The 25,539-nt window shown below is 39.5% G+C and overlaps 1 protein-coding gene across 2 annotated transcripts; it reads right to left on the bottom strand.

Annotated features, from left to right (window-relative positions):
* Nucleotides 1-10,556: 10,556 nt before the first annotated feature.
* Nucleotides 10,557-24,544, bottom strand: Znf207 (zinc finger protein 207). Of its 2 annotated transcripts, XM_048366496.1 has the most exons (12): nucleotides 24,334-24,544; nucleotides 22,711-22,837; nucleotides 19,713-19,851; nucleotides 18,329-18,496; nucleotides 18,069-18,144; nucleotides 17,578-17,625; nucleotides 16,315-16,385; nucleotides 15,441-15,598; nucleotides 14,068-14,160; nucleotides 12,786-13,028; nucleotides 11,663-11,822; nucleotides 10,557-11,482 (listed from the first exon to the last, which is right to left on the bottom strand). In XM_048366496.1, the coding sequence occupies exons 1-12, from the start codon at nucleotides 24,372-24,374 to the stop codon at nucleotides 11,322-11,324; spliced, it is 1,485 nt and encodes a 494-aa protein (XP_048222453.1). In that variant the 5' UTR covers nucleotides 24,375-24,544; the 3' UTR covers nucleotides 10,557-11,321. The 2 variants fall into 2 exon arrangements, with proteins under 2 accessions (XP_048222453.1, XP_048222454.1); XM_048366497.1 differs by lacking the exon at nucleotides 14,068-14,160.
* Nucleotides 24,545-25,539: the final 995 nt, after the last annotated feature.

Raw genomic sequence — 25,539 nt, 5'->3', positions numbered from 1 at the left:
ACTTCGCTGCCCCAGTCTGATTTCAACCTGCAATCTTTAAATCTTAGCCTGCAGAGTAGATAGGATTATGAGCCACTGGCACCCTTTCACTGGGTCGTCTATGCACAATTACTTATGTACTCTCTATCACACGGACTTTAAAATATAGTCCTAGTAGTAAAAATATATTGAGGCTGGGAATGTGGCACAGTGGTAGAGTGCTCACCTACCATGCATAAGCCCTGGGTCTGATTCTTCAGCACCACATAAAACAGAAAAAGCTGGAAATGGCACCATGGCTCAGTAGAGTGCTACCTTGAGCAAAAGGAAGCCAGGGACAGTACTCAGGCCCTGAGTACAAGCCCCAGGATCAGAACACCACCCTCCCCCCCACCCAAGACCTTTTGCAAAGGTTGCCTTCTACAATTTCAATGCCTCTTTTCTGGCCTATCCCCAGTAGCTACTAGGTAGAATGGACATATTAATTCCTATACCTGTATTTTCCACAGCAATAAAGATATTCTAACTGTGGTTAGTTTGTTCAGGAGCACATGCATAATTAGTAGTTGGCGAATACTTTTAAAAGTACCAGGATAGATGCACCTTGTGTGTCACAAAGAGTTAACTTGTTCATAGTCTTATGTCTAGTGTACGGTAGAAGAGCAAGCATTTGATACAAATTTTATGTTCAAAGTCATTGAGAAAATGATTTAGTGAACTTCAATTGGTACATTATCACACAACCCACATTGACCACAGGGTCTACACTTTCTTCTCATAGCTATTATACATTTTTTTTTTTTTTTTTTTTTTTGCCAGTCGTGGGCCTTGGACTCAGGGCCTGAGCACTGTCCCTGGCTTCTTCCTGCTCAAGGCTAGCACTCTGCCACTTGAGCCACAGCGCCGCTTCTGGCCGTTTTCTGTATATGTGGTGCTGGGGAATCGAACCTAGGGCCTCGTGTATCCGAGGCAGGCACTCTTGCCGCTAGGCTATATCCCCAGCCCTATACATTTTTTTATTAACTGCTTTCTAGTTACCAAGGCACATAAAAACTTATAATTTGCCATAAGCTGTTCTGGACACAAAACAAACTCAGACAAGTATCATAAATAGTAATTCAAAGTTTTATTGACTTTTGAAGATTGAAGGTTCTCAAAGGCTTGTTAATGACAAATTTCACTATCTCCTAATACTGCAGAAGCAAAAAACAATTTATGAAAATAAACTAAAAGTCACTAGAAATGGACCATTCTTCAAACGATAGTTTGGACTAGCAAATATTCCCAGGCCTCAAAATGAAGTAAGCTTTAATGTATTTAAGTTTTAATCATGACTCCAGACACTGACAGGATTTCCCTAACAGTGGAAAAAATTATACTTGAAAATATACTAACTGCAACCCATTTAACATTTAATTTCATCCACACAGCCCTCCAACTATTTAATCAGATGACACAACGTGACAAAAATACACAAGTATTCTTCTTAAAAAAAAAAACTACATTCAAAATCCAAGTATAGTTTAAACATGTAATTTCTTATGATTAGCCAGGATACCACTTAAACGTACTGCTTTCCTTGTATACTTCGTTCAGATCCTTAAAAATCATATCCCTCACTTGATATGGCATTCCACTTCATGTTAGTACACCAGAAGGTTGGAGTAACGCCTGGAAATTAAGACATAGAATGCTCCTGTTTTACAATCCTTTGGAATTCTATACCACTTATCAAGGACTTATTTCTCAGAAGAATCATTGCTGTTGCAACCTTTTCTTTGTTGGTCCTGGGGATTGAACTCAGGGCCCTGTCACTGTCCTTGTGCTTTTTCACTCAATGCTAGCACTCTATCATTCAAACCACAGCTCCACTTCCAGCTTTCTGGTAGTTAATTAGAGATATGAGTCTTGTGGACTTTCCTGCCCGGATTGGCTTTGAACCCCAATCCAGAACTCAGCATCCTGAGTGGCTAGGATTATAGGCAGGAGCCACCAGCACAGAGTTGTCTATTCTGTTTTAATTAGTGATGGAAAGAAAACAGAAGACAAGTAAATCAAGTCATTAACTGAGTATTCTAAAAGGTCATTTAAGTGATTGTTGATAATTCTTTGGCTTTACTTCTACCCTGAAAAAAGCATAAAATATGTATATATACACAAAAACAGTGCTTAAAATATTATACAAAAAAATCAGACAAATGTGTCAAATACATTGTAATTTAATCATTATGCACACATATCTGTAACAATGGTAACAGACATCCAATTGCAAAGGAGATTAAAAAATTCTTCTAAACATTATCTACTACATGCATTTATAAGTACATACTTACCAATTTGCACTCTCTGCTTAGCCCTGCTAGAAAAGGACACAGGTTCCTTAGAAATGTATTTCAGTTTAAATCTCAATGCAAATAATGTGAGAAAACCCTTGATATGTATTATCTGAGATAGTTGCTAAAAAAAAAATCCCTCTGTGTACTTTGAATAAAACAAGGCATACACCCAGGAGCAAAAGCTCAGAAACCAGTTTTTTTTTTTTTGGGGGGGGGGAGGGGAGGGGTGGTGGTGGTAGTGGGTTTGAACTCAGGGCCTGGGCACTGCCCCTGAGGTCTTTTGCTCAAAGTTAGGGCTCTTTGATCCACAGCACCACTTCTAGTTGTCTGGTGGTTGACTGGAGAAGAGTCTGATGGACTTTTCTGCCCAGGCTGCCTTTGAACTGTGATCATCAGATCTCAGCCTCCTGAGCAGTTAGGGTCACAGTTTAGAGCCACTAACCCACACCTAGCAGAAATCACTTTTTTGCCGTATCCCCAGCCCCCTTAGATACTTCTTTTTTTTCTTTTTGGCCAGCCCTGGGGCTTGGACTCAGGGCCTGAGCACTGTCCCTGGCTTCTTTTTGCTCAAGGCCAGCACTCTACCACTTGAGCCACATACAGCCTTTTTGTGTATACATGGTGCTGAGGAATCAAAACCAGGGCTTCAAGTATGCTAGAGGCAAGCACACTACCGCTAGAACACATTCCCAGCTTCAGAAATCACTATTTCTAACTTATATGTTTCATGCAGGATTAGGGCATTTAAAAATAGCTATGTTTTAATTTTATGCCTATGCAATGTAGGGAACAAAAACATCTTGCACCCAAGCTCCACTTATGGCCTTTTTAGTGATTAACTGGAGTAAGAGTATCATGAATTTTCCAACCTCAGATCTCTGCTTCCTGAGATCACAGACATGATCCCTAACGCCTGGCTGAAAATTTTAGTTTATAAAAATGATTTTTTTTAATGTTAGATAATGCTTTTCAGTAAAACACTTCGAAGTCATCTAAAGAAATTATTTCTTATTGTCAGACCAAAGTAAACCTATAGTAAGTAGTACAGCAATGTTTGCTGGTAACCACCTTAATATTCTAAAAGTGTAACATGAAGTAATGTGGAAATTCAGACTTCTTTTAATTGGGGTACCCTGGCTATTATTTTTAAAAGTGAACTGTGATAATAAAGCACAAAAATTGTACTCACCAGAAACGCAGCTTTTAGAGATTGTAGATTGTTTTAAGAAAAACACTTATCTACATTTCTTCTACAGATTAAATTGTAACGGCAATAAAACTTAAGCCCTGGGCTGGGATGTAGCTCAGTGGTAAAGTGCTTGCTTAGCAAGTGCAACATACTGGGTTTGATCCCCAGTTTAAAAAAAAAAAAACAAAAAACCAACAACAACAAAAACCTAAGCCTAAAGGCAATTTTGAATTAAAAAAGATGGTCCAGGATTGCTCAAATTAAGTTCCATTCTGTTTTCAGTTAACATCAACAAATAAGCACAGATTTTAAAAGTAAATGTTTTTCAAGAATGGTTTGAACATGAACTGAACTCTGGCAAAATGAAAAAAAATGTTAACACATCTAACACATCCCCATTGCCCATTAAAATGATTACAGTTAGAAAACTGGCCAAGTTTCCCTCTTTGTGTCCTGGGTTCAGGCCTGGGCACTCGCCCTAAGACTTTTCTGCTCAAGGCACTCTACCACTCTAGCCACAGCCCACTTCTACTTTTCATACTTAATTGGAGATAATCTCATGGGGGCTGGGGATATGGCCTAGTGGCAAGAGTGCTTGCCTCGTATACATGAGGCCCTGGGTTCTATTCCCCAGCACCACATATACAGAAAATGGCCAGAAGTGGCGCTGTGGCTTAAGTGGCAGAGTGCTAGCCTTGAGCAAAGAGAAGCCAGGGACAGTGCTCAGGCCCTGAGTCCAAGCCCCAGGACTGGCCCCCAAAAAAAAGAATATCATGGGCTTTCCTGTCCAACCTGGCTTCAAACTGCAATCCTCAGATGCCAGCCTCCTCAGTAGCTAGGATGACAAGATGCGAGCCACTACCACTTGGCTTTCCTTTTTCTTACCAGGATCTTCCTATATATAACCATCGTTGGCCTTGAAGCTGTGGGTCCTACTCGCCTCTTCCTCCACAGTACTGGAATACAGATATGTGCCACCACATCTGGCTCTGGCTAATTATCCGGATGGGCAATCAGCTTTCATACTGCTTTCAGTATTAAAAGGCTAAGAGTGCTTCTTAAGTCTTATGTTAAAAAGAAAATTAAAAAAGCAGAGAAAACATTCTAGCTTATGATTGTATACAATTTTTCATTGCTATGGTTAAGAAACTTGCTTTTACTTAGGACAATCCATACCGTAGATATATAAAGTAAAAACCTCAAGAAATACTATGGTATGCCTTAAGTAGACCATGGACTCCATGACTCCATCTCATATACCAAAAAGGGCAGAATCAAAGTTAATACTTTTTATATACAACATATCTACTTATGTTTGATCACAACCAGATAAAGGAGCATTACACCTTTATTACAACCAACATTAGCAAACCTAGAGCTACACTGGCCCAAGTACTGTTTGAAAATGTCCAATGGGTCTAATAGTTATACTCACACTTATAATAACTACACAGCTTTCTTCTTTGTGTGGGTTATGTTTTTTTGGGGAAAAAAAAAGGAATATCAAGTACTTACAGATTAAACTAACCTGTACTGGCAGGGCTGTGGGATTTTTCTTCTCTACCAGTAAGTAGCAAATGCTGAAATTCTGCTGCTAGTTAACAAAAACACAAATTGTATTAAACTGAGGAGTTCCATCCACTTTAAAAAAGTCAATGTGCATTAATTTCCTCAGAGCCTGATAGTAATACATTTAAATTTTGTCCCTAAGTTTAACAGAAGTTACCTTATGCTGGCTATTAAACTTGAGTGGCATGAGTATCTCTTAAGACAGACCTCAAATGTCAATGAGAATTGTTGGAAAATTATATCCTCAATATGTATAAGGTATAAAAATTAAACATATTTCCAAAGAGACCATTTTAATGAAACTACTTCATTAAAAATATTCAAGGAAAAAAAAGCCAGACATTAAATATTATTACTCCTCCATAAAGGATATTAACAAGCTAACAAGTAAAAGGGGTTGGTTAAAAAAAAAGATTTCCTGCCCAGGATGGCTTTGAATTACAATCCCCAGATCTGTCTCCTGAGTAGCTTGGATTACAGGTATGAGCGACAGTGCATGGTACATTTTATCTTCTCAAGTCCAAAATCACTATACAAGATTATCTCCCTAGTAAATCTTATTGGTTTACGTGTTAGCTGGGGAAACATTTTCATTTATTTTTCTTTTTGTGGTGCTAAGGGATTAAATCGAGGTCCTTGTAAAATATGAGCTCTACTACATAGTTATACTCTCAGCTTCATCAATTTAGGCATCAATTTCATTGTTAACTCCTTTAATGAAAGTTGAAGACTCACAGGTTCTTTAATAGTACTAGCTAAAAAGGGAGAGAATCAAGAACAAATTGTCAGTGGACTTAGAAAAGGTCAATAAACTTCATCCTCTTGAAGTTTCAGTGATTATGCCTGATCAAACACACTGCACATGCCTTATCACACCATTGTAACATTTACAACAATGGGTGGAGTCCAAGGAGTTAATTAGACAGCATACTCACATGATTCTCCTTGTTAGTCTCACCAAAATCAAAATACAATCTCATATGCAAACTAAAGACCCTAACCAGAATAGTTTCTATCTAATGAACCAGTCTTGGATTTATTAGTGTTCCATTGTTTCACAAAGAAATAATTCAAATTAACTTCAATGATAATCTTCTAGGCTGTAAAATTCTACCTCATCATTACTTCTACATGAAAATAGAATTGAAGTTTTAATGAGAAATGGCTCAAAACTTTCAAGTCAACCTCAAACTACCATTGTCCAGAGTTGCCATTCATTTTAAGACCAAATATTATAGAGTGATGTACAGAGTTCAGAGAGGATATAGCGCAATTCTATACTGAACCTTACTAAAGAGCTCTCTTTAAAAAATGTTACCTAGCACCACATATACAGAAAATGGCCAGAAGTGGCGCTGTGGCTCAAGTGGCAGAGTGCTAGCCTTGAGCAAAAAGAAGCCATGGACAGTGCTCAGACCCTGAGTCCAAGCCCCAGGACTAGCAAAAATAAATAAATAAAAAAAAATTAAAGAAAAAACAAAAAATAAAATAAAACATTTGTAATTTGGGCTATTGGATTTACTCAAATTATTAGAGAGCTTGAACTTGAGTCTTGCTTTCTCTGCTGCCCTTGACTAGGAATCAATTCGGGATGTCTAAGAACTTGATATTAGTTATGAAAACAACTTAAAAATGTTTGAAAGAAAACCATAAGAACTTAATTTTATGACTGTTCATTGTATTGTTCTATTGTTAGTATTTACTTTGCTAAAATACAAGTTTCGTTTGGAAAGGTTTTTGCAAAGTATACTCAGCATTACCTGTGGGTTTTTTTGGGGGGGTTGGGGGTAGGGGTGGGGATGATGGTCCTGGCACGTGCAATAAGTGACTGAGCTACTATAGCTTCTCATCTGGCCTTTTCATGGTTAACTGGAGATAACATTCTCATGACTTTTTTGCCAGGGCTGGGTATGAACGGTGATCCTCAAATATCAGCCTTCTGAGTAGCTAAGATCACAGGTGTGAGGCACAAGGCTTACCTAAGTCTAAAGCACTTTTTGTGCATGTCCCAGGGCCTGGGCAATGTCCCTGAGCCTTCTTACTCAAGGCTGTACACTACTCTACCACTTGAGCCACGGCTCAACTACCTGCCCTTAATTGGAGACAGAAGTCTCATAGACTTTCCTGCCCAGGCTGGCTTTAAATGTCAATCTTCAGATCTCAGCCCAGTGAGTAGCTAGGATTCTAGGTGTGAACTACTAGCAATGGCTAAGCACCTTCCTTGAAAAACACACCTGGATCTTTGAAAAATTAAAAGAATATATGTTTAACATTTATCCTCTAACAGATACAACTGTTTTATGTATTCAATTACATGTTTACCCAAAACTTATCCAAGTGACTTCAATATTTCCTTTCATTTACCACTTGGCGTGCAGATTCTGGACATTTGGAAACTTTCATTTTCAAACCTTGAACCGCAGAATTACAAAGATACCATTAAATAACTATCATCTTCATGCTCTCCACTACTCACTAAAAACCTGTATCAATTATAATACTAGAATCAGATCAAGCAACTTCCAAGAGATTTCCATGTGTAGAGAATGGTTAAGTGTAGGATGAAAAAAAGACTAAGAAAATCTTAAAAATGTAAATTTAAGTTATAAAGTATTCCATTAAAATATTTTGTCATGAAGGCAACAAAACCCCAGGTTTGTTAAATCCTGTACTGTATAATACTATTCAGAAGAAAATGCTGAGTTAGGATGGTGGCTCAAACACAAGGAGGAACAAACATGAAATCCAGATTTTGTGTTTTGACCTCTTTTCCAACTACCTCTTTATCCCCCTACAATAAAATCAAATTTTAATTGGAACCAAACATGAAGATTATTCGTGTGGCATAAAGAACCATTCAGTAAAGGCTGAAAATAAAATTCAAAATAGTGAAAATTCAGTTTAATATCAAATGACCCAATTTAGCTTCTTTAGCTGAAAATCAGTGGTCTACTCATGCTCACATGTAGGTCCAAAGCTTATCACATCACACCTGTAGTCTACACTTGAACATAGTACACAAGCACACAGACACACCACCTTCCCACTTTTCACAGGGCTCTACATTAACATTTGCTCTAGTGTGGTGAGACTTAAAAATATAAAAATCACAAGCATTTCTAGATGACTTTACAACCTTGATGTGCAATTGTGTATGTTGGGATTAACAGTACAGATTTTGGTATCCTGTGGCATTTACAATTAAACTTGTTCTAGGTTAAGTCTTTTGAGAAAATCAGTATGAGTTTCCTAAACTGAGAAATTTCAAACATTCAATGCCTCCAAATAAAACATCAAATTTTCAATTTTACTAAGGTTCAATATATCAACACAAGCTTTACTGAGGCTGTTAAATGTTATTTAATATAGTTACTTTTAACACCACAGTCAAACGTGAATATTAATATAGAGCCTTCTCTGCCAAAAGAATATAAAAATCCTAAGTTTAATTAAATTTAGGGGCCTTCACCAAACTTGCTGCAAGTTTGGGGACATAAATATCCAACAGCTATAAAGCTGTGAAAGCCCCTATAAGGAATAAAATAAATCCCACTTGCCTCAGACTGAACAGGGCAACACTGAGACTCAGCCTCAGCCTGTCCTATGGCAGGGCTATAGGAAGAAGAAAATTTTAATTTTAGAAAAACATTACCCAATTAAATAAAAAGACATGCATTATTTTTTTAAAATCCCAATGATCAAGCAAGCAAAAGAAAAAAACGCAGCTGTCACTACAATTGTATTCTCTGCCTGTATTTGTTTTTGCTAGGGATTTCTGCCCTGTAAATTTAAATAAACGGAGTTGATCAGTGGAATAGGCACTCTCCTCATATCAACTGGCAAATGTGAGACACTATTTAAATCAAAATGATTAATTCTAGCAGGCACTCAAAAATTGACTTTCATCTGCTTTTTGTTACCATCAGTGGTAACTTACAAAATAGAAACCAGTGCCAGACAAAAAGTTTTAAACATTCTTGTTTTCTAAAAAGGTTATATATGAAGAGTTGTCAGGAGAGCCAAAATTGCCAGCCCTATTAATCTTACAACTTCCTTAATTATATATAGGACCCAGTGTCCACCTCAAAATGTCAAATCCCAAAAGTAAGTCTGTAAGGACTAACGAAGCGGCATTAGTCAAGAGTTTTGGGTTTTTTTTACATCATTTCTTCTCTTGATTCATCCACACTTAAGGACCTTAGAAGCAGTCAGGCAAAAGATATTATCTAGAAGCTTAACATATGCTTGGATGCATGCAAAAACTATGTTTTCAATGTACCAAAATGGGTACGCTACCTCTGAGCAATATAGCCACAAAACAAGGGAAATTATGTGTTTAAGTGCCATGCATGTTAACTGTCATTTATTTTTCAAGTTCTCTTCATACTTCAGAGAGCAAAAAATCTTGCTACCAAGTTAACTGCAAAATACTAGTGGTCTACATAGATAATAGGAACGGATTCTGGCTCCTCAAAAGTGACACAGCAAAGCAGCAATAAAAATCGTTAAAATACGAGATTTCAGTATCATAGAAATCTAGGAATTTTAGCCATTCTGTAGTTAATACATTTTGCTCCATATTTTCCTACAAAATTAAAGCCAATTTTCCTTTAAAGCATTAGATTTTACATCTTGTTTCCATACTTAGAAATGTTAATTTTACATTCAAAAAATCTCTAGTTCATTTTACTGGTAATTACTTGGCATAGATAATTTGATACTATTTTTCCCCCCTGGTCCTGACAGTTGAACTCAGGGACTGGACATTTTCTGAGCTTTTGTGCTCAAAGCTTGTAGTCTACTAGTTGAGAAACAGCTTCACCTCTGGCTTTTTGGTAATTTGTTGGAGGTAAAAGTTTCAGACTTTTCTGCCTGGTCTGGCTTGAAACTGCGATCCTCAGATCTCAGCCTCCTGAGGAGCTAGGATTATAGGAATGAGCCATCCAGCACCTGTCTTAGATTTTATTTAATCTTAAAACTATTCTGGAAAAAGATTAGAAAAATACTTAAGAAGAAGGAAAAAAAAACAACCCGCAGAACAAAACACTAACAGCATCAACTCTACAGGAAGGTTCTCCACAGTAACATTCAAAATTTGTAATGATGAAAAGCTGAAAGCTATGTAGGCTTTAGGTACAGAAGAAAGCTATTTAATAAGTAGTTCCAGGAACATCATAAATTACCAATGTACATGTTGGCCATCAAATCGTCCTAGGAGGCACATCTATTAACAGCACAAAAAGCTACTACTGCATGCACCTAAGCTTCTAGAAGTTTGCACCTGAAAAGCTTCTGAGGTCCATGCAGTACTCATTTGTCAAAATCGAAGCAAACAAATAGGTCTGGCAATAGGCTCTAAACATCTCAAAAGGTAGAATGAAGATTTACACTTATAAATTCCTAACACATCTGATGACACCAACGGATATGGAAGGTGATACAATATAGGTTTCAGACCCATTACATAATGGTTCATATATATCTGTTTTTTGTTGCTGTTAACTGAAGCATTAACATGCAACTAAGAAACAATCTACAACTCAAGAAAATCCAATGATATATCAAAAACTGCATTGGTAACTATGAAGTTTATTATGTGGACATCTATTGTAGCATGCATCTGTACAAACCTTTCAGGCAGTGGTCCACAGCTGGGTTATGAATAAAAAGGCATAAATTTTTCTTTCATTTTATTACAATGAAGTTTAACAGTACAGAAGTCACATGACCATGGTGGGTCAGATTTCTTACACCCTGCAACATGAGGAACTCTAAATACATTAAATAGTTACACATTCAGACTTCCAATGTACAGGTACTTGGAAACAGTTACAGCCCTCACCAAGATAGGTTGGGGACGTGGAAGTCCAACAGCATCTTAAATGCTGTGAAGGCATAACTTTACAAATAGCAATGTAAGCTTACAGAACTTGCCTTTATTAAGGTGGTATGTTCCAGCGCCTTCACAATTTAACGAACCAAATTTACTATACTTCACTTCTAAAAACCTAGATGAAACATGAAAAAGAAGCCATACAGTATAAATTGCAACTTCAGGAAAAATTCCTGCTTTATTATTCCAAATAATTTTTCCCATGTAAAATAAATGTCCAATAGTTCCTGGTATGTGGGAAGATAATGTTTGTTAAAGTCACAATGAAGCCTTATTGACGGAAGCTTGGCTATATAAACAGCACAAGTTGAGAAAAGGTTTAATCTCCAAACCTATTAGATTGGATGAAGTAAGATCAGTAACGGCCACCTTGCGACATTACAGGAGGTCTCATTCCCATTGGAGGTCGAGGAGGCCCACCTTGATAAGGGGGTACCATTGGCGGTCCCTGCCCATACGGTGGCATAGCTCCAGGAAGGTAACCTGGCATGCCTTGATGATGACCACCATACTGACCTATAACATTTAAAGACACACACACACACAAAAAAAAAAGAGAGAGAGAAGATTAAGTGGGTCTATGCATTGTAATTTTAAGCACAAAGTATTTCACAGATATACTTAATACTTAATATATATATGAGCAATCAGATAAATTCAGTACATGTAAGAGATATCATAACAAAAAATTAATACCATGAGGTGGCATTGGTGGTCTCATTCCTTGCTGTTGTGGGATGCCTGGCTGTGGTGGCATCATACCTCCAATTGGTCCAACTGGTGGGTTACCAATTGGGGCCTGTCCTGGCCGAGGAAGATTACGTTGATATTTAGGTAACTGTGCCCTTCTTTCTTCCTGAGAACACAAATAAGCACAAAACACATGATTACAGAGGCCCAATAAACATAAAAAATATTATAATGGTCATTTTTTTTTAATTTACACTTGCTACTAGTCCTATTCTCACAAACCAGTCTAATACACAGTATTTCCATGCCTTAAAATCTCACCTGTTTTTATACTTGTAATACAGCTAGCAACTAGGAACTATAAACTGTTTCAACAAGAAACAATCTTAGCTTGAGTATGTAGGCACAAACATGCAATCTAAGAACTGGGAAGAGGCTGAAGGAAAAGGATTCTATTAAATTTTTTTTGCCAGTACTGGGGCTTGTCCCTAGCTTCTTCTTGCTCACTCTACCTCTTGAGCCACTTCTGGCTTTTTCTATGTATGTGGTGCTGAGGAATCAAACCCAGAGCCTCATGTATACGAGGGAAGCACTCTACCACTAGGCCATATTCCCCAGGATTCTATTTTTGAGGACACTCTGCTCTATATACACACTAAAAACCTCAACAAAAACTTAAGTATTATAATTAAAATTCTAAATACCCCCTCCCGATAGGGGATCTTCAGGCTCTATCTTCACTTAACTATTTCTTCAATCGGTACATGGAAACAAGTCTAACTGAATCACTTTATAACAGTAAAAATCCAACTTACAGAAGTGACTAAAGCACAGTAGCTTACCCCTGTCATTCTAGCTATTCTGGAGGCTGAGATCAGGAGGATCTCAGGAAATCCTAGATAAAAACATCCTGACAACCCACCTCAACCAATAAAAACTGAAGAATGATATATGTATCTGTTATCCCAGATACATGGGAAACAAGACAGCAAGAAACCCTTGGGAAGGGTTAAATGGGATCTTAAAACTACTCAAGTACATTTAACAACTTCCAAATAGCTAGAGTGCTATAGTAGCTGTTTGGGTTTTTAAAGACAATGCTACCAGTAAACAATTACACACAACTTACCAGTGATATATCCTCATCTGGATGGATCAACTTACTGGTTGCACTGGTGGTTGTAAGTGTAGCAGGCTTACTTGTTATTGAAGCTGCTGGTTTTGCTGCAGTACTATTTGTTGTACTAGTGGTTGAAGCAGTAGACTGTGTATAAGCAGGGAATGTAGGCTTTGGGGGTTCTGTAGTTGTTGCAGGAGTATTGTTTAAGGGCTTGAAATCAGTACCAACAGGTCCTTGGACAGCTGCCTGAGCCTGCAAAATACGATCCTTCATTAATGAAACTTCAAAACACAAAGCTGACTGTATCTACCAGTATAGATTATCTTTTTAAAAAATGAAATAAAGGACTACACTTCAAATGAAACGAAATTACGTCTAACATATAAATGCTCTTTCAAAATTTCTTGGGTTAAAGACAGTAATAAAGGAAACAAGAGTATATATATGTAATATCTTAGATGTCCCCTAACAAAAGTTTAATGTTCTGTATGTTCCAGATTACAGAATCATATTAACGAAGTGCCTAATGTGATCGTCTTTTTTCTATTTTTACTGTTCTAACATTATGTGCCAGTACCAGTCCTTGAATTTAAGGCTTTATGCTTGCTTTTCTGCTCATGTCTGGCACTCTACTACTAGAGGCACACATATACCCTGGCATTTTGCCAGGGTAACTAGAGTCACAAGATCCTGAGCAGACTCCTGAGCAGCAAGGAAAAATGGTAATGCTAGAAACTAACTTAGCAAGCTCCTAATTAAGAAGTTATCAGTAACACACACACACACACACACACACACACACACACACTTTTTGCAATACTGGGAGTTGAAGCAGTCTCACAGTAGCTATACAAGTTGCATTACCAGTTGTGCTATGTTCTCAAAACAAATGAGTTATACCTTTCATAATACAAGTATCTCAATCTTCAACTAGGTCAACTTTAGAACCAAAATGCAGAGTACTAAAATTTCCTTACACAGGATGTGATGCATTAAACTGCATAAACCAAAACTAGCTTAACCATGCATCAAACTAACCACTGGCCACTATTATAATGCATTTACTGCTCACATGCTTTAACCCTTTAGAACCGAGTATGGGGTACACTTTGGGCTTTTTGTTTTTGGTTGTTAGTATGAGTTCAAATATCATTGTTGATTATCATAATTTTACTTTTAAAATACTAAACAATACATATTTTTACTAATAAGGATTTAGCTTTAAAGTAGGGTCCAAAGGGTTAAGTTATAAAGCCATTTTAACAATTTTAAACTGCAACTTCCTGCGTACTTGTGCTGTGCTAGGAAACAGAGCTTTAGAAGATGCAGACAGACTTTCTGAATTGGATGAAGCTGTACTTGAGCTTGTGACAGGTGTCCCCATCTGTAGCATAAAAGAAAGGAAACAATGAAAAGTCTCCAAACAAATGGGTAAAAAATAAGCCACGTGGCAGACTTTCAGTATGGATTGCATTTTTATAAATGCAAAATTTAATGCAATCAAATGTCATGTACTTAGAGGTAGGCAGCTAAGGCATTTACAATAGCAGTGAAAAGTGTGAGCCTCAAAACCTTTTAAAAATTCGGTTACCAATAAACCTACGTAACCACCATTTCTTTTCTAAAACTAGTATGTTTTACATTGCGGAATTAAAATACTTTAAACTGATAAAGATACATTAGTGACATTTCAATTCTATTATCAATTTCTACAAAAGATCAATGCCAATGTGAACATTTCAAACAAAATTTCCAACCCAAATCACAAAAGCATTAAGTCAATATGCTTAATGGTTGTGTGTGTGTGTAATTTTATTGTCAAGGTGTTGTACAGAAGGTATATCTATTTTTTAATACGTGTACTTCTGTGGCCTTGAATTCAAGTCCTGGGTCACTGTCAGCTTTTGTGCTCAAGGCTAGTGGGCTAACAGTTCCATTTCTGGCTTTTTGGTGGTTAATTGGAGATCAGAGTCTCACAGACTCTCCTACACAGGCTGACTTCAATTATGATGCTCAGATGTCAGCCTCCTGAATAAGGCATGCATGAGTCATCAGTCCCCAGCTTAAAAGCAATAATTTTAATTGAGTATCCACAAGTAGGAGAACTATGCATCCAATAATCTAAAAAAAAAAAAAGTAAATCCTAATTATCTTAAAACACATCTACTAATTCTAAATGTAATTTAAAAAAAAACCAAAGGTGTCAGTTGTTATGCGTTCACATGTAACAGAAGCATCTTTCAGTATATTTTGGAAAAGGTTTTACAAGACAAGACCATTGAGGAACTAAGTTTGACTAAATTGAAAGCCCTTGTATGATGCCCTTCCAAAAGAACACAGCACCATTCTAAGTTGGATCAGGCTCCAAGAATTGTTCTGCTAATCTTAAAAGACTTTCATCTTTGGCTTTGGCCTCATTCCAGTTACAATTACAGTTCAAGAGGGAAACAGTAACATCTCAGCATTTTATATTTAAATCAGCAAAATTTCATTGTTCATTTCCAGTTTATAACCAGGATGACAAATTAACTATTCATGCATCTTCACACTTTAAAACTAGAGAATCATGACATGTAAAAATGAAAAATGAGAGGTTGTTTATTTAACCTGTGGTAAACACTACCCAAGTATAAGTGCAGACCTTTTTTAGTGATTTCACCTTACCTGTCCAGCACTGGGGAAAAGAGGCTTAGTAACTGGAGGCTGTGGAGCAGGTACTGTTGCTGTTGGTGCAGGTGGCCTATTAAGAATACCTGGTGCTGAAACAGCCTGTGCTTGAGTCATTGGAGGAATTCCAGGACGTGGAACAGGGGGAGGCATACCTGCAACAGAAATGAGGGAGAGGGGTGCGCAGACACAGTCAATGCAACATTTAGCCAGTGATTCATGCCTGTAATCCTAGCTACCCAGGAGGCTGAAATCTGAGGATCATTGTTCAAAGCAAGCCTGTGCAGGAAAGTCTGTGAGACTCTTATTTCCATCAACCATCATAAAACCCAAACTAGAACTTCTGCCAAGTGCTCAGGGATAGCATTTAGGCCCTGAGTTCAAGTTCGGGAACAGACGGACACACCCCACTCTCTGCCAAACAACTCAGTAGTCCAGGAACTTCGGTACTTGGTCCTGACCACAGTTACTTCTCAAACTTTTCCTTTATAGCACTTTCATGTGTAAAATACCACAAAACCCTGAAAATGGACAAAACAGTACTGATGTTTACTGATTTAGAAACTCAGAGGCAAAGTACAATGTTCTGGGCCCTGGCCCCAGTAACCCTTCTCCCCTCAAACAAAAAGCTAAGCACTGGTAGCTCTTGCCTGTAATCCAAGCTACAAAGGAGGTTGAGATCAGAGGACCACAATTCAAAGCCAGCCCAGGCAGACAATCCACAAGACTTCTCTCCAATTAATTAACAAAGAAATGAAGTGGAGCTGTGGCTCAAGTGGTAGAGCCAAGCCTTTAAGTGAAAAGGCTAAGGGACATGCTCTCCCATACTGAGTTCACATTATCCTGAAGGAAATTATTTAACACATCATACCTGGTGGCATTCCAGGCATCAGAGGAGGTATTCCAGGTCCAGGTGGCATCATTCCACCCATTGGCATCATTCTATTAAAAAGCAAATACATTTCAAGAAACAATGTTAATTAACAGTATAGACCACAAGAAAACATTTTGGCTATAGCCTGAAACAACAAAGAATTTAATTTGATCTCAATGTTGAAATAAATCAAGTTGAAAGAACCAATCATATACTACAACAATCATATTAAAATAAATCCTCTAAAACCTAATAAACACCATTTACCATAAAGTGAGAAAAATTGTCTTTGACAAAACGAAGTGACTGATAACGAGCATTAGATTTTGCCTAAAATGTAATGTTTAACTAGAAAACAGAATCTTTTGTTTCATTTGTCAAATATCCACATAATTAGAAAAATTCCACTTTAGTTGTCAGAATTTTCAACAGAAAAATACTCAATGTAAATGTACCAGAATAAGAATTAAAATTAATCAGAAGTAGACTCAAGACTCCCAGAGACTTTTTTTTGCTTACACTGAAGAGCCTAGACATTCTCCCTGAGCTTTTTTACTCAAGATTAGTTCTCTACCACTTTGAGCCACACTCCCTTCTGGCTTTTTAGTGGTTAACTGTCTGGAGATAAGAGGCTCACAGACCTCCCTGGCTTTGAACTACAATCCTCAGATCTCAGCTGCCTGAGTAGTTAGGATTCTAGGCATGAGACACCAGCGCCTGGCTGTCTGGTGATTCTTTACAATAGATATATAATACCAAACCATGATTTAAATAAAAATATATGCGCATCAAGCTTTCTCCTAGAAAAAGTTCACCTTCACATCAGTGTCCAATTCACTTTAAGTTTGTCAAGACCTAGGTTTCTTGGTGCTGAGGACTGATAATAGGGCCTGGAGTATGCTAGGCATGTTCTCTTACCACTGAGCTAGTCCCCAAAGTCCCAAATCATGTCATCAGAAGTGTAACTTCTATATAATAATTTCTAATTGGAAGAAGACAATCTATAATAAAGCATGATTCATTTAGCAGAATACTTTTGCTTATCAGTTTAGCAGGTCTCAGCACTTTTTAACGGTCGTTTCCTCAAAGATGTTTAAATTCTTTTCCTTAAGAGACCTGTGTCAATTAGCTTGCAAATTTATGTTTTAGTGAGGAAGGTTAGAATATTTCTGAATTCAACTAAATAGCTATCAATAAACACACACAAAATGACATTATGACCATATACGGCCTAAATTACATTATGAATGAAATGCTTACATGTTTTCACCGCAAAATGACTGGGTGTATTTTCTCTGATGATGCAATCTGTGAAAATGTATGACAAAATCAAAATCTAACTGTGATTTTCAAAATACAGTGGGAAAGTGTATTGTATACCTCTCATCACAAAACACTTAAGTACCTCAGATTCAGTATAGTTTTTACTGATGCTTTGACAAATTAAAGAGTTTTCTCTGCACACAAATAGAAAGTGTGATGGGGCAGTTCTGAATCTCAGAAAGTCAAATCTTCAATTATTCCAATTACAGCAAATCTAGCAGAAGCAGGTGGTTCCTTATAAACATTCTAAAGCCCAAAACGCTATTATTCTGAGAGGCAAATTTATACCTCAAATTTATTAGCTGACCCTTTATTAGCGAAAACTTTTAGAACCCATACTTTCTAGAAGCAAAAAAAAAAAAAAAAAGGACTTAATTCATATTAATAATTACTAGACAAACGCTCAAGAGCCAATTAAAAATCCTTACCCAGGTGGCATGCCTGGCATAACTGGTGGCATTCCTGGCATCAGAGGAGGAACACCTGGCATTAATGGAGGTATGCCTACAAATAAAGAATTGCAACAAAACAATTACAAATTTAAGGGTTATAAGGACAAAATACTTTTTGGAGGGCGGGATAGTAATGAATTTGAAACTGAACCATGTCCCATGCTCAGAAGGAACACTTCTATGCTCTATCAATAAAAACTTTAAAATGTTAAATTTCAAACAACTTCGTGTGCTACCTGGCGGCATTCCTGGTGCTCCTGGAACTGGTGGCAGTCCTGGCTGGACCATTGGTGGGATATAACCTTGTTGAGGCTGAACAGGCTGTGGCTGAAATGAAGTTGAAGCTGCAGAGTCATCATCATCATATTCATCAGAATCATCTTGTTGCTTCTTTTTTTGACTCTCTGCGAAAAAATTGTTCAGATAGTATTTTAAGTAAAATATTCAAAACCTACATTCTTCCAAGTGTCAACATCCTGCTATTAAAAGCAAAAATAAGGGGCTAGAAATATGGCCTAGTGGTAAAGTGCTCCCCTCGTATACATGAAGACTTGGGTTCAATTCCTGAAGTGTTACTGTGGCTCAAGTGGCAGAGTGCTAGCCTTGATCAAAAAAGAAGACAGGGACAATGCTCAGGCCCTGAGTTCAACCCCAGCAATGGCCTCAAATCAGTTTCACTTTTTTCTTTTGTTAGTTGTGAGGCTTGAACTGGGGGGGGGGGGGGGGGGGGCCTAGGGGCAATGACCCTGAGCCTCAAGGCTAGTGCTTTACCACTCCAGCCACAGCACCACTTCCAGTTTGAGTGGTTAATTGGAGTCTCACAAAGACTTGCTGTGGCTGGCCAAGCCGCTAGGATTACAGGCGTAAACCACTGGCACTGGGCTCAGTTTTACTTTAAACAAAAAAGCTTAATAGATTAGTGAATTTCGGGGCTGGGGATATGGCCTAGTGGCAAGAGTGCTTGCCTTGTAGACATGAGGCCCTGGGTTCGATTCCCCAGCACCACATATACAGAAAACGGCCAGAAGTGGCGCTGTGGCTCCAGTGGCAAAGTGCTAGCCTTGAGCAAAAAGAAGCCAGGGACAGTACTCAGGCCGAGTTCAAGGCCCAGGACTGCCCCCCCCCCCCAAAAAAAATAGATTAGTAAATTTCTACAATCTTAACAGTCTGAAGTTCAAACACCAAGTCAAACAAACACCACTACTAAACATGTAAGACATGGGCTGGGAATATGGCCTAGAGGCAAGTGCTTGCCTTGTATACATGAAGCCCTAGGTTCTATTCCTCCGCACCACATATATAGAAAATGGCCAGAAGTGGCACTGTGGCTCAAGTTGGCAGAGTGCTATCCTTAAGCAAAAAGCCAGGGACAGTGGTCAGGCCCTGAGTTCAAGCCCCAAGCCCCAGGACTGGCAAAAAAAACAAAACAAAACAAAACAAAAACATGTAAAGACATATAGGAAAAACAGTATGTAATATTACAATTCTATGATAGTATACACCAACAATCTGAGCTACTTAGGAAGCAGATGATCTAGTCTCCTTTACAATAGAAGACTTCCAAATCTACAATCAAATTTATTCTTGAAATCAGCACTATTCTCACTCCAAAATATTTACCTTGTGTTTTCTGTTCAAGAAGTCGACGTCTTTCATCCATGTCTTTTTCTGGAATACCTTCCATACCATATATTTCCAACTCAATGTCTGTTCTCCCAGGTATTGCATTTGGTACAGCATCTATTGTCTCCTTATGCACCTAGCATTAAAAAATAAAACTTCCATTACATAAACAAAAATCACTTTATGAAGTATTTTTAAGTTATTTTAGGACCAGGAGCACGGACCAGGACCAGCAAAAAAAAAAAAAGATTGAACTCAATACTTCTTGCTTCTCTTCAAAGTTCTTCAAGCTTTCACCCTCTTTTACAATGGCAACCTCACAGTCAACTTACCTCCCTCATCAACCACTACCATGACTCAAACTCCTTGAAATACTTCACTGGCTGTGAAAGGTATGCTTCTTGGTTTTCTTTCCAGACTCCTTGGATGGATTTTTACCAATCTTTTAGCTTCTGAATGCTAGGAATGGCTTATGGCAGAGCATATTTACACCCCCTTTCTATCCACTTGATACCAAGGAATATACTCCCACTTTCAGAACTTATAGCACTCTTTTTTTTTGGCCAGTCCTGGGGCTTGGACTCGGGGCCGGAGCACTGTCCCTGGCTTCTTTTTGCTCAAGGCTAGCTAGCACTCTACCTCTTGAGCCACAACTCCACTTCTGGCTTTTTCTTTTGTTTTGTTTTTTTGGCCAGTCCTGGGGCTTGGACTCAGGGCCTGAGCACTGTCCCTGGCTTCTTTTTTGCTCAAGGCTAGCACTCTGCCACTTGAGCCACAGCGCCACTTCTGGCCATTTTCTGTATATGTGGTGCTGGGGAATCGAACCCAGGGCCTCATGTATATGAGGCAGGCACTCTTGCCACTAGGCCATATCCCCAGCCCTGGCTTTTTCTATATATGTGGTTCTGAGGAATTGAACCCAGGGCTTCAAGTATGTGAGGCAAGGACTTTACCACTAGGCCATATTCCCAGCCCCCAGAATGTATAGCTATTCTTGCCTGTGCATGCGCAAGTATGCTGGTCCTGGGGCTTGAACTCAAGTCTGGACACTGTCCTTGACCTAGATTGCCCAAGGCTAGTTACTGATCTGCTGGAGCCACCTCTCCAGTGCTCTTTGGTCGTTAATTTGAGGTAAGTCTTCTGAACTTTTCTTGCCAGGACTGGCTTCAAACCTCAACCCTAGCAGTAGCTAGGATTACAGGTATGACTAGTGCCCAAGAGGAAGACCTTTTTTGCCTGGGGGGTCACAGAGTTTGAACTCAGAGCCTAGGGCCTGTCCCTGAGCTTTTTTGCTTAAGGATAATGCTGTACCAAATGACTCAAAAGTGGTAGCGCACTAGCTTGAGATGAAAACTCAGTGCTGGTACCTACGTCCTCAGTTGAAGCCCCCCAGAAAAGGTGTTTTCAGTGTCTGTCTCTTCAAATCCATTTCATTTTGAATTAACTTAAAGTAGCAACTGTGCTTTAGTCCTTTCCCTTGCCATTCCTTGTATACTGTTTCTCACTGTTTAATCTCTTTGCAGATAGATGTGAGCTACTCTTTTAGGTCCTTACTGTTTTTTCTTTTACAAGTTATATTTATGTAAATTATTTTTCTTTACAGTCTATAGCAAACACAATGAAGACATTTTTATTCACTGTTATATACCCAGTACCTAAAACATATGTAATACAAATAAGTTCCATAGTCATCTTCTGTGGCTTAAGGAAATGTTTCTGACTTCAATTCATCCACCAGCCACAGGTAGCTAGTGAGCACTAGAAATGTGGGTACGTGACCAGAAAACTGAAATTTCAATTTTATTTAACAGCTATACGAAACTAATGGCTGCTTCAGTAAACATCTGAAATCCATTATGTAATAGCCTCTCTTTTGGAGCTCTGGGATTACTAATTTGTGTCACAAGCACGCAGAGCTTTTATGCACTGATTTCATCCAAAGATTCATTTGTTGGTACTAGAGCTTGAACTCAGGGCCTATCCCTTAGCTTTTTCACTAAAACCTGGCACTCTACCACTTCAGCCACATCCCCATTTCTGTCTTTGTTTTGGCTAATTAGAGATAAGAGTCTCAAGGATTGGCTCTGAACTATGATCCTCAGATCTCAGCCGCCTAATTAGGAATTACAGGCATAAGCCACCAGCACAGGCTTGCTTCTGTAAATTATTAAGCTAAGGGCCCATGGCTAAACTGTTACAATAAAGCCCTTGAGTGAATACAATCTACACTGAATTTACTCATTTATTTATTTAGCTGTTCAGTACTGGAGATATAGCCTAGAGCCTAACATTTATTTGGGTAAATGATATATACCTAAGCTATACATGCACCCCAGCCTTCATATAAATTTATTTCTAACCCTGGTAATGTCTCCCTGCCTCTGACTTGTTCCATTTCTTCTGTCTTGCTGATTTCACATCTCTGAAGTCTCATATTGCAAACACTAAGGGCGAGCATAGTGGGACAGGCTTATAATCAGAGCACTCAGAAGGCTGAGGCTGGATTAAGGCTTTGAGACCATCCTGGATTTATCAACCCATTCTTTTTTCTTCGGGCAGGTTCTGGGACTTGGGGCTCAGGGCCTGAGCACAGTCCCTGGCATTCTCAAGCAAAGAATTGTACCATTCAAAGAGGTCTGTAGAATAAGCCCAGCCCCAACAGACCATAACAAAGGAGTGGCCATGAGTAGTGGCTAGTAACTTAATTCTTAGGGCCATACTGCTCACAAAACTTAAATCACTGATCCTCTGCCACAGGTAGTTCAGCTTATCTTCTTGGTGTTTATACATAACTCAGTGGTAGAGCTTGTGCACAGAAATAGAAAAACATGACAAATAAATAAGGGTCTCCAGTATCATTTTCCCCAGCTTCCCTCAAATTTTTGTGTTCCTCCCAACAAATATAAACAAAATTAAAATTATAAGGATAATTCAAGAAATTTTTTCCTATTATATTCAAATGGAAAGGACACAAATACTAAAGAAAAATCCTTACCTGCATGCAATGAATGGCTAAGCCAGGTCCTGTATATAATTTCTTATGACATATATGGCATTTAAAATGCTTTGCTTTTTGGTGCTGTATTAGGATCTTCTCATCGTCAAAGTCCCTATTGCAATACCTGATCAATATTGATAAGGTACAAAACATAATGACCTTGCCCATAATAGAAACCATCTGTAGGAATGGGCACAACTGAGTGTGCCAGTCTGTAATCCCAGCAGCCTGAAGCTGGAGCATGTGTGAGCCTAGATGTGTGTGTAGCAAGTTAGGATAACTTAAGAGTTGGTGTTAAACCACTCTAAAATTTTTCAGTTATGGAACCGAGCTAAGATTACCACTAAAAACAGGACTTCACAAAAAATTTACTTTTGATAGTTATACAGTTGAGATTACACATGTTCCCCTATTTCCAGTTCCCCAGAAACCTCCACCAAATAAAACAGACACATGGCAATAATCTAAAGTATTGGTCAAGGTGAAGCTGCTTGTTTTGTTTGGTATTTCACGTTTACAAATGCACATGGAAAAAATTCTGTGTAAGTTTGAGTCAAATTTTAAATGTCAAGACAACTCATTACATACACAAATGACAAAAATAACTGAAATACAAGGAATTCACAAACCGATTAACTTTGTGATGATTATCATTTCAAATCAGCAATCTAGAATTGCTTACTGTCTTGGGAGGTTAGGTACTTCACAGAATCTACTTTCCCTGGTGGGGAAAGTAAAACTCACAGATGAGTTAAATCTACAACACTGAGAATTCTTAGCTCATTATTCAAGACTTTTCAGCAAGCACTTTACAAAATTCGTGACCCAGGCTGTCATTTTTTAAGGTACAATTAAACGCAGCTCGGCCACAGCTATGAATTAATTAAAATAAATAAAAACCAATTTCAGCGTTAAGAATGTTATTACTTCTGGGGGAAGCCATTTTTATTTTAGGCTGTCACATTCTAAGAACTTTTACCTTCTAAAAAGCTTTTTTCAAAGTCCTACAAAATTGGCTGGTAGAGACAAGAAACTCCACCCTGTAAGAGATCGCTTCCTGAAGATTAAGGCGCCTCTGGGTTAAAAGGCGGAAGCTAGTTCTCAGCTACCCGGGAGAAGGGGAGGGGAGAACGGCTTAAAATTAGGGGCAACTAACTTAACTCCTTTATTAAACCACATATGAAAGGGGAGGGGGGGGAGGGAGAGGTAGAGACGCAGTGGGAGAGGAGGAGCGGGGGGGGGGGGGGAAGAGACTGAGAGACACCCCAGAAGGTCTTCCTCAATCCTCCCCGGAGTTAATTAGCATACTACATAGGAACAAAGTCCCCCGGTTGGATCGTCACCCAAACAACGGCGGCCTGGGGCCTTCAGGGGCCGCGCCCTTGGCGGCGGGGCCCAGGCCGCCGCTCGCACCAAATCTAGTCCCACAAAACTCTCTCGCCCTAGGGACTCCGCTTTCCGAAAAGCCTTCCCGAGCCCGAACCCAGTCAGCACGCCACCCACTCCGAGGCCTGAGAGCCAGGCGCTCGGCGCTCTAGGCCCAAATCCAAGCCTCCCCGTCCCGGCCTTCTTCAGCCGGCACCCCCAGCTCAGCCTCGACCTCAAACCCACAAAGGATATCAACACCACGGCTTCAGCTGCTTCTTCTTCTTGCGACCCATATCTGCGCTCTATCGACGAAATAAAAGGAAGCGGGATGGGGGTGGGGGGAGAGATAAAAAGAAATGCAGGAAAAACAAGGCGGAAAAAAAAATCGCCCACTTTTCCGAGCCAACGGCCACCACCGCGTCCCACACGAAGCCGACACAAAATGGCCGACACCGTCGTTCGCTCTCCGCCTCCCGTCAGGCACTGCGGCGGAGGCGGGGCCTGGCCAAGGCGCGCGTCACGTGGCGCGGGCCTCCGCCCTCTCGCCAGAGTCTAAGCCTTTGGCCCGCCCTCCCTCCCTGCTTCCGGTTGCTAAAACCCCAGGCGGTTGTTTTGTAAGTTTGCCTCCGGAGCTAGGAGTGGCCGGAGAAAGGCGGGCGGGCCGGCGGGCGGGGTCACGGACACAGAACCTGAAAGGATTGCCAGTATCATTAAAGAGAGGTTTACTTATCAGCGCCCAATTTTTAAACTTCGCGTCAGTTACGGGATAAACCTGTTCTGCCGTGCGGGTTTCAGGGCCTGCCACGTGCTACGACTCGGCCTGGCCACCCACTGCGACCGGCCCGGCGAGCAACCTGGGTGATGGGGTCAATGCGCCATCGCAGTTGGGGGGGAAGTGACGGGGACTGGAAAACCTCAGAGGAAGGCCAGCAACCGAAAACAGCGTTGGTGGTCTTAGAGATGTCCAGGGGGGCTCCTGTGCGTGCTAGGTGGGAAAGGCATTTCACTTAAGGAACCAAAAAAGTGCAATTGGTGCCTATCCCAGCACTGGGTGAACTAAAGTGGGAATTATTGCCGCCAAGAGTTAAGAGGTACCACTCTGGGCAGCACAGTGAAATTCACTCTCAAAGGGCATGTCTTGTCTGGAGTCTGTACCGGTGGCCCACACCTGTATATCCTAGCTGCCTTAGGAGGCCGAAGGATCAAGGCTAGGCAGGAAAGTCTGTGGGATTCTTACTTTCAATAAACTACCCAGAATAAGCAGAAGTGGTGCTGTGGCTCAAGTGGTAGAGCACTAGCCTTGAGCACTCAGAGGCTCAAGGACAGCATCCTGTTCCTGAGTCAAGCCCCCGGAGTGACAAAAAAAAAAAAAAGTGCAAGTCTTTGGAGCTGTGAAGAAGAAAAAAAATACAGAAAGACTGTAACTCATAGTGAAGGTACTGGTGGCAAGAGCTAGCC

Source organism: Perognathus longimembris, chromosome 17, assembly GCF_023159225.1.
Source record: "Perognathus longimembris pacificus isolate PPM17 chromosome 17, ASM2315922v1, whole genome shotgun sequence".
NCBI classification, from domain to species: Eukaryota; Metazoa; Chordata; class Mammalia; order Rodentia; family Heteromyidae; genus Perognathus; species Perognathus longimembris.
This window is presented reverse-complemented; position numbering and strand designations above follow the sequence as displayed.

What these genes read in the sequence shown, in the direction of transcription:
- Znf207 (XM_048366496.1), bottom strand. Translation starts at nt 24,374, where the DNA reads ATGGGTCGCAAGAAGAAGAAGCAGCTGAAGCCGTGGTGTTG. An exon ending in ATGCCAGGCATGCCACCTGG is followed by an intron (nt 17,626 to 18,068) that starts GTAAGGATTTTT and finishes ACATTTTCACAG; the next exon opens with ATTGCATCATCAGAGAAAAT. An exon ending in GATGCCTGGAATGCCACCAG is followed by an intron (nt 15,599 to 16,314) that starts GTATGATGTGTT and finishes TTTCTGTTGCAG; the next exon opens with GTATGCCTCCCCCTGTTCCA.